The sequence below is a fragment of the Eulemur rufifrons genome, chromosome 24 (genome assembly GCF_041146395.1).
Source record: "Eulemur rufifrons isolate Redbay chromosome 24, OSU_ERuf_1, whole genome shotgun sequence".
Taxonomy (NCBI): domain Eukaryota; kingdom Metazoa; phylum Chordata; class Mammalia; order Primates; family Lemuridae; genus Eulemur; species Eulemur rufifrons.
The window spans coordinates 4,451,777-4,460,713 of record NC_091006.1 but is presented as its reverse complement, the minus strand read 5'-3'; the positions used below and the strand labels follow the sequence as shown (position 1 = coordinate 4,460,713).

At 58.4% G+C, this 8,937-nt stretch overlaps 1 protein-coding gene across 2 annotated transcripts; it reads right to left on the bottom strand.

Annotated features, from left to right (window-relative positions):
- Positions 1-6,398: 6,398 nt before the first annotated feature.
- Positions 6,399-7,824, bottom strand: HAMP (hepcidin antimicrobial peptide). 2 transcript variants are annotated; one of them, XM_069457209.1, is made up of 3 exons: positions 7,622-7,824; positions 6,707-6,778; positions 6,399-6,615 (listed from the first exon to the last, which is right to left on the bottom strand). In XM_069457209.1, the coding sequence occupies exons 1-3, from the start codon at positions 7,709-7,711 to the stop codon at positions 6,511-6,513; spliced, it is 267 nt and encodes an 88-aa protein (XP_069313310.1). In that variant the 5' UTR covers positions 7,712-7,824; the 3' UTR covers positions 6,399-6,510. The 2 variants fall into 2 exon arrangements, with proteins under 2 accessions (XP_069313310.1, XP_069313309.1); XM_069457208.1 differs by having other exon boundaries at positions 6,707-6,802; positions 7,622-7,823.
- Positions 7,825-8,937: the final 1,113 nt, after the last annotated feature.

Below are 8,937 nucleotides of genomic sequence, written 5' to 3'. Positions count from 1 at the left end.
CTGGAAGGAGAGTCAGACGGGTGCGAGGGGGCAGTGGCCCGATCACCCACCGCCCTGCGCTTGCAGCGTCTCCTGCACGGGTGGCGGCGTGTTGTAAGGCTGCCCACGTGGCCTCTGTTTCCCGTGGACGCTCGGGACCGTCCCACACAGCCGCGAAGCTACTCCACAGCGACACCTCCCCCCAAGCTGGGATGTGGGAGAACTGTGGGGAGGGGAGGAGACAGCAGCATGGGGGGCGAGGCAGGGGGTGTGGCGAGCGGGGCGAGGGAGCAGATGTCCCACGGCTGAGGCCCGGGGGTGGCCACAGGGACTCGGTCCCATCAATGACTGGGTTTCACGGCATCAGCATTCCCAACATGCCGTGTGAATTCCTGCCGCCCTCTCCCACCCCACAGACGGCCCTGGTGTCCCCACCCTCTCCAGAGGCCAGTGCCCGGTACAAAAGAGTCCTGTTCCCTTGGGGAGAGGGAGCTTCATCCTGGGGGGCCTGCCAGGGTAGGTGGGGAGTGAGAGAGGAGTCAGGCACTCCTGGCTGGGCTTTGAGGGGGCCGGGAAGGACTGGGGTGGGGGCTCATGGGCCTCTGGCACCCGGCTGCTCTGTGGGTCGCCTCGGGGTGGGAGCCAGGGTTTCCCAGTGGCTGCTTTCCCAGCCGCCGCTGCCCTGTTCCCACAGTCACAGATCCTGCACAGACACAGCCGAACGCTGGTGTGAAATGTGACAGGTCTCGTCCCAGCCGGAAAGAGAGGCTCACACAACAGAGACACGCGCAGGCACCGAGACCCCTGTCCCCACAGAGATGTGCCAGCCCTCACACAGCCACAGAGGCACACCTGGGCTCCGCACACACCTGGACAGACGCGGGCCCTGCCGTTCAGGCCCACCTGCAGCCCTGCCCGCGTGCCAGGCTCACAAAGACACAAGGACCTGCGCACACACACTGAGCTGCAGCTGTAGGCGGGGCCGCCCAGACACGCGCTGCCGGGCACAAGGCAGATGCCACCCTTGCACCTGCAACAGGACGGTGCAGGACAGACACAGTGAGGGCCAGCGCACGGCCCTCGCAGACATGGGAAATGGGCCCGCAGGCCATGCGTGCCCAACGACTGAACCTGCTCTCGGGTGGGGGCCAACACGGTCTTAGCTGTTACAACGTGTCGTGGTTCTCTAAAGCGCCACGTCCACAGGCAGGTATATGGCGTATCTGCAGTGTGAAAATTTCAAGGCAGGAATGGAACTAGGGAAAACGCTCCAGAAGCTTCCCTAGGGGGGCATGATGAAAAACGTTGAGAAACACTGATGCAGACAGACTCGCACGGGAGAGGTGCGTGGGAGGCCATGCACGTGTGCACACGTGAGCGCACACACACCTGTCATGCGCCCAGGTGCCAGAGCTCGCTCGCTCACAGCCCACGGCCCCCACCCACTCCCACACCGCAGGGTGCCAGTGCCTGATCACCCGGGCGCCCTTCCGCTCTGCCCCAGCCCCAGGCACTTCCACCCCATCTGCCCACACTTGGGGGCCCCAGGGGAGCTGCTCTTGCAGAACCTCCAGCTACGAGGGGTGCCCAGGAGGGCCTTTTGTTCTTTCTCTCTGAGGTTTCTCCCCAAAGCCCCCGTCGCTGCCGTCCCTACAGTCGTCCCAGCCCATTCCCAAAGCAGGCCCAAACCACACCCTCCTGCGGCCTAAATTAGTGGCCATTCGCAGTGACCCTCCCTCATCCAGAGCACCTGACCTTGTCCTGCTGTGGGTGCCGCCGCCCGGGGCTCTGCTCCCCCGCGCCCCGGCCTCCCCACGCAGTACTCACTTGGGTGCTCTTGCTGCTGCGCCTCTGCACCCGCCGCCGGCCCAGCTCGAGGTCCCCTGCCTCCCAGGGTCTAGGCCCCCACTTGCGGGCCCCTCCCCTCCCCCCGGGTGCCAGGGGCCGCCTGCCTCCAGGGCCCAGCTCCTCCCTGCCCCCGGGGGAGGGGGGCACAAAGGGGCCCTTGTCACCACGGGGCTCGGACAGGGCAGCCTGATGCCTGGGTTCTACGAGCTCCTTCCTGGAGGGATGGGGGGCTGCCTTGCTCGCTCCCCGCGCCTCCGTCACTGTGCGCCCTGATTCTGGGTCTCTGGGGAGGCAGTCTAATCCCTCTGGAAGTCTCAGGCTGAGGGACAGGAGGCGGTGTCCTCTGGCAACGTCAGGTGTAACCTCAGTCCCAAGGGGCCAGCAGAGGCTGGTGTGGGCAGGGGGAGGAGACAGGGCCCTCCCACCCTCCCCGAATGGCTTCCCCCTCAGTCATCCTGGTCCATTTTCCTCTTGGCTTCTCTTGCCATCTAAAATGACCGTACATGTCAACTGTCTTCATGGGAACGCGAGCTCCATGAGATCGGGGGCTCGGTCTGCATCGTTCTCGTGGGCTGCAGCCCGTACACTGGCTCCTGGCACGCAGTCGGGCTTAATAAGCATGGAGTGCGTGGCTGAATGTGTCCCTCAGAGGCACTGTGGTATCTCTGGACTTGGCCCTCTGTACCTGTTGTTCCTTCTCCCTGGAAAGCTGTCCCCACCCCACGGCACTGTCCCCTCCGGCACTGGCCACAGCCGGCTCATCCTTTAGGCTCAGCTGCCCGGATGCGGCTCCCTCGGGAAGCCTCCTCCCACCCCTGCCGCCAAGCCCTCCACTGCAGCTGTCCCTGCACAGCCCCCGGCGCGTGCTCTTGGTGTGCTCGCGTCTCCGCTGGCCTGGGGGCTCTCGGAGGGCAGGGCTCCGGCAGAAACCTGTTTGTCCCTCTTGTGCACCCTTGTGTCCCTGGAACAGTGCTGGGTGCAAGGGCTGCACTGACTCTGAGCTGGGTGAGGGCCCTCTGTGAGCAGATGCCACAGTGGTCCTGCTGCCACCGCAGCCCCTCCCATTGGTCACGACCTTTGCAAGATGGGGTGGGGGGAGCTGGAGGAGGTGTGATCAAGTGTAGCAGTGGTTTGACCACGAGCTGCTCAGCCACACGGGGACACCTTCTGTCCTCTTTCAGGCCGGAGCAGTAGGGAGGGAGGGTCCTTTCTCCCAAGGGAGAACCCAGGGGGTGAGGGGTGGGAAATCCCTCGGACCAAGGAGCGAGGAGTCAGGGGAAGGCTGGATGGGGAGGGGGAGTCCCGCCCCCACCTCAGCTTCATGATGTCAGACTCTGCCCGTGCCTTTCCCAGTCAGGGACAAAGGCCCATTGAGAGTGGGGTGGGGCTTGGACGCCTGGGTCCCGCGGGAGAAGAGAGGGCCTGGTGCCTGGGCTGTGGGGGAGGACGCCGAGATCCTGGGGTGCTCGAACGTCACAGCCCTTAGTGTCAACACCAACCCCACGTTCCTGTGCAGTCTGGGGCTGCATCTTCCCCCTGGGTGCGAACCGAAGGCTGCTCCTGGGGGAGGACTTGCAGGCAGGTGCGTCCGCAGAGAGCGCTGGTGACTGCTGCGGAAACCTGGGATGGTCTCAGGCTCCAGCCCACAGGAGCAAGTGAGAGGGAGGCGCTGGGTGCGGGACGGCGGCCTGGAGAGCAGGTGCCCATCTCCAGGGGACCCAGGGTTAGTTTGCTGGTGCTGCCAGAACCAAGCACCATAAAATCAGAAGCTTAAAAAACAGAATTTACTGGCCGGGTGCGGTGGCTCACGCCTGTAATCCTAGCACTCTGGGAGGCTGAGGCGGGTGAATCGTTTGAGCTCAGGAGTTCGGGACCAGCCTGAGCAAGAGCGAGACCCCGTCTCTACTAAAAATAGTAAGAAATCATACGGACAGCTAAATATATACATAGAAAAATGAGCCGGGCATGGTAGCCCATGCCTGTAGTCCCAGCTACTCGGGAGGCTGAGGCAGGAGGATCGCTTGAGCCCAGGAGTTTGAGGTTGCTGTGAGCTAGGCTGACACCATGGCACTCTAGCCTGGGCAACAGAGCAAGACTCTGTCAAAAAAACAAAAAACAACAACAACAACAACAACAAAAAAAAAAAAACCCCAGAATTTACTGTCTCACAGTTCTAGAAGCTTCAAATCAGAAATGCAGGAGTTGCAGGGTGGGTCCCTTCTGAGGGCCTGTGAGGGAGGGTCTGTTCCAGGCCTCTCTCCTGGGCTTGTAGATGGCTGTCTTCGTCACCCATGGTGTTCTACCTGTGTGCGTCTCTGTCCCAATTTCCCCTTTTTATAAGGACATCAGTCATATCGCATTAGGACCCACTACAACTATCTCATTTTAACTTGCAAAGGGTCCTCTCTGAAGACCCTACCTCCCACTAAAATCACATTCTGACTTACGGGGGGTTAGGACTTCAACATGAATTTTGGAGAGGACACAGTTTAACCTGTAACAGCAGGAATTCAGATTTTTATGTGAAATGTCCTGGTGTTTAGGTATTAATTAGCCCAATTTTATCTGAAATATTGTGCGGCTGGGCATGGTGGCTCATGCCTGTAATTCCAGCACTTTGGGAGGCAGAGGCGGGAGGATTGCTTGAGCCCAGGAGTTCAAGACCAGCCTGGGCAACATATTCAGACCCTGCCTCTACAAAAATTTAAAAATTAGCCAGGTGTGGTGGCGCATGCCTGTAGTCTCAGCTACTCTGGAGGCTGAGGCAGGAGGATCACTTGAGCCTGGGAGTTCAAGGCTGCAGTGAGTTGTAATCACATCATTGCACTCCAGCCTGGGTGATAGGCAAGGTCCTATCTCTAAAATAAAATTAGATAAAATAAAATAAAAATTGTGTGGACCAAGCAAAACTCATCTCCAGGCAGAATCAAGCTCTCAGGCTTCCCCATGAAAGCCCCCTTGAATGGGAGCTGGGGCTTGGTCCAGCCAAGAGGCACATGCTGCCCTGAGCTGGTGCTGGCAGCTTCACACAATGGGTCCTCAAAGTGGGGCTCCCCCGACCCAAAATATCAGCATTGCCCTCGGAAACTTATTAGAAATGCAAGTTCTAGGGCCCCTCCCTGCACCTGCGGAATCAGGAACTCTGGTAGCGAGGCCCAGCGATCTGCATTCTTCCAGGCCCTCGGGATACTGTGATGCACACTAAATATTGAGGGCCTCTGCTTTATATCCTCTCGCATCTCTTGGACCACCCTGGAGAACTGCTTGCCAGAGAGAGCTGAGAGCACCGGGTGTTATATGCAATTGGCAATTTCCAGTTTCCCACCTCCCAGGCCCTGTAAGGAGGGGCTGGGAGAGGTCTTCACCCTCCCCTGTCAATACTCCTCCTTTACACTTATGTGGCATCTGTCAGTTTCCACAACAATTCCACACTCATCCCCTTGGTTGGACAGCTCCACAGCCAGATGAGCTAAGTGCTAAAAAGATGCTTCTCCCCTTTTAAAGACGAGGAGGCAGAGCCCCCGCTGGGAAAAAGATGCAAGCAAGGGGCTTCGGAAACAGGAGGCCAAGCTCTCCTGGGGAGATCCTTTCTCCCCAACTTTCCACCTTTTCTTGAAAAAATCAGCAGGTCTAGCCAGCTTTACCCACCTGAGGGTACAGCGGCCAACTCTTGGAGCTGTCTTCCAATGGGCCCAGGCCTCCCACCCCTGCCCATGCCCAACATCGAGGCCAATGGTCAGTGTCCTTTACCGTCATGCGACTGCCCGTGTTTTCTTATACGCTGAGAGGATAGTGAAATACATCATGTGTCTGTTTCTATCAGAAGTGGGGCAATCAGAATGAGAGAGATACTGTTTTCGAGAAGAATGGGAGAGAACTTAATTCCCTGTGGAGGTGAACCATATTCCTAAGCGTTTCAAGTGCAAAGTATGTCCTTACTGAGAGAATACATTTTAAGATGCTCCTACAACACAAATCCAACCTGCCTCACTGGTTTACTAGTCTTGTCTGGCCCTTGAAGGTCACGGTTCTCAAACTGTTTGGTCTTAGGATTCCTTTACCCTCCAAAGAATTTTTGAGGCTTCCCAAAAGCTCTTGTATAAGTGGATTATATCCCTAGTTGCTTAATGTATTAGAAAGTGCCATTGGGAATTTTTAAAGCCCAAGATACACAAGCACACAATCCCTCAGCCAACACAGCGATGATGTCATCACGTGTCATGAAGCTTCAGGAAAACTCCACTGTACACTCACGAGAGAAGGAGAGTGAAAATAGCAAATAACATCTTAGTAGTTTCCGCCTTGTGCAGCCCTGGAAGGAGCAGCCCAGGTCTTACTGTGAGAACTGTTTCAAGGAGAGGAAACTTTGTTTCTCTTGCAACATAAATTCCCCGGACTTTTGAAGTGGAGAAAGAAGGAAAAGAACAGAAAACACATTTGCTTCACTAAGAATCCTGGCAACCTCTAGCACACACCAACCCCGAGCACCCCACCGAGCACCCGCCCAGGCAAGGCAGAGGCCGGAACACGCCCCTGTCATAGGCTGGGAGAAAGGACAGCAGACACTCCTGTTTGGAAAACAGAAGATAGAACCAGTCATTTTATTCCAAGACCAGCATGGGGCGGGGGGTGGGCAGCAGGAATAAATAAGGGAGGGGAGGCCTGAGGGGCACCAGGCCGGCTCTACGTCTTGCAGCACACCCCACACTTTGATTTCCGACAGCAGCCGCAGCAGAAAACACAGATGGGGAAGTGGGCGTCCCGCCGGCTTCGCTGCTGGAGCACGTGCTGCGGGGAGGAAGGGAGAGTGAGGCGGGCCGGGCAGGGAAGGGGGGCTCCGGGAAGGGCGGCTCCGGGAAGGGCATCCCTGTGCTCTCACCGTCCAGCCGGCCCTGGCTGCCGCTGTGTCCTGGCGCTGGAGGTCTGCAAGCTGTCCCACTGTGTCTTGGCGCTGGAGGTCTGCAAGCTGTCCCGTCTGGGAAAGAAGAAGGGGTATTGAGGAGCTCTCAGACACAGCTGGCTCGGAGGCGGGGCCTTGCCTTCTTGCTGTTGCTCACACTCCCCCAGGCAGCTCTGCTTCCTAAAAGCCTCCCAGACCTGTGTCTTCCTCTCCCCACGGCTTCCACTCTGGTTTGGGACGTCGCCCTCCCCTGCCTGGATGCCGGCGCCAGCCTCCCCTCCAGTCTCCCGAATGTTGCCTCTTACAGTTGGACCTGCACACAGCAGAGAGACTTTTAACATGAACAGATGTGAACAGAGCGTGGCTCTCCCCATTTTAAAAGCCGACAGGGGTTTCCCCACACCGGGAGGAAAAGCCAGCGTCTGCACAGCTGCCCACGAGACTCCCTGCTGCCCCTCAGTGTCCTCTCTTACCCTCCGAGGCACAGGTCAAGTCTCATTTGCTCTCCAAACACTTGCTTGGCCACCTCTTGACCCGTCTGCAGGCCCCCCACGGTCACTCTACCACCATCCTTTATGGTATTCCTGAATACCGTTTACTGAACACCACTGTTTATGTTTTAATCGTTCATTAACTAATTCCTTGACCAGGATGGGCTCCAAAACTCTTCTCTCTCATCTACCTTGTGCGTTGCTTTATCCCCCTTCTGGAGCAAGACTTGATACCGAGTAGTTGCTCAGTAAACACCTGAGTAATTAGTCCGGGGCCCCATGCCCCTGTCCCCATCACCAGGTCTTTCATCCCTGTTCTTTAAGCAGATTCCAGGCCCCTTGCTGTGAGCTCTGCCTCTCACCCCCGCTTCCCTGCGAGGACTCAGGTCCCGTGGGCTCTCACCTGTTGTGGGAAAATGGAGCCACTGGTCAGGCTGGCGAGGAGGAGGAGGAGGAGAAGGCAGGCAGCCCGGATCTGAGCGTTCAGTGCCATCGTGCTGTCCGTCTGGCTGTCCTGCTGTTGGGTCTAGAACTTGCTCTCTGTGTCTGGGACCCAGTTACAGCTGCTTTTATGGGGCCCGCTGGGGAAGGTGGTGGTCTGAGCCCCCTCCCCTTTGCCCTAACTCATTTCCAAGAAGGTGGTGGCGCCGAAAAGGCGAGAGATAAGCGGGAACAGAGTGACAGGGAACAGGGTTGTGTCACCCTCGGCCAGCGGAGGTGTGTCTGGGGGTGGGGTAGACAGGGCGACAGACACATGTTGCCGGACAGCCGCCGAGGGAACCCTTTCCCCAGCATGACGTCACCCTGTTGATCTCGGCAAAAATTCCCCCTTTTGCCTCAGAGGTCGAACAGGTCAGTGAGCAGCATCAAGGTGGCCCCTCCTGCCCGCCCCCTTCCCGGACAGCCTCATTCACACGGAGCACGGCTGGCACCGCACCAGGCCCCTCGGCCTCAGGTTCTTTGCACACGCACAGGTTTAGCAGGAACACGGGGTCGCCGGGTGCAGGTCAGTGTCGGTGTGTGCCCCAGTATGCACATAGCACATCCCGAATGCCAGAACCTCGAGATGCGGCTCCAGTGACTGGAAAATGCCCCGGCGAGCTTGTGACCATGAAAGACAGCAGTAACATCTAGCAGCTGGCAAGTGCGTCGCAGATGCGGGCTCACCTTTGTGGTACCTTGGCCTGTGCCACCTGTTCCCTAAGCAGCTCCCAGTGGCCCCACCTGGGCTCTGCTCTGGGTTTAGGGGGCCTGGCTTCCCAGACTCTGCTCCCTCTTAGGAGCTTTCCCTGCCCTGGAGAATGGTATCCTTCCCTTACAGGAAAGGAAATGCAGGCAGAGACCAGGGCAGCGCCCACGCTTGCCCCGCCTGACTCTGGGCCTGAGCTCTTAACCACCAGGCTTTCCTATCCCACTCTCCCCGCCCCCCCAAACAGCAGGGCACAGTGGTGCACCAGACCTGGCTCAGCAAACTGTGCACACCCCAACTCCACGTTCAGTGGCGTCACGTTGGAACCCTGAAGTCAGCAGTGGTGGGAGAATTTACACCATGGACATTGGCGAGCACCACAAACCTGGGATTTCTTTGGGGAGCTGGTTCCCAGGACACCAGCGGATGGGGAATAGGCCCAGGCTGCCCGACCATGACACCTTCATTCCTACCCACTGCCTGGACCACCTCAGGGTGCCCACAGGCCATGGGGACCCACAAACCCTGGT

Bases quoted from the DNA above. Each gene is read 5' to 3' on its own strand.
- HAMP (XM_069457208.1), bottom strand. From the start codon at position 7,711: ATGGCACTGAACGCTCAGATCCGGGCTGCCTGCCTTCTCCTCCTCCTC. The intron at 6,803-7,621 runs GTGAGAGCCCAC...CTTCTTTCCCAG, and splicing joins GCTCCATTTTCCCACAACAG to ACGGGACAGCTTGCAGACCT. The intron at 6,616-6,706 runs GTGAGAGCACAG...TCCTCCCCGCAG, and splicing joins CAGCCAGGGCCGGCTGGACG to CACGTGCTCCAGCAGCGAAG.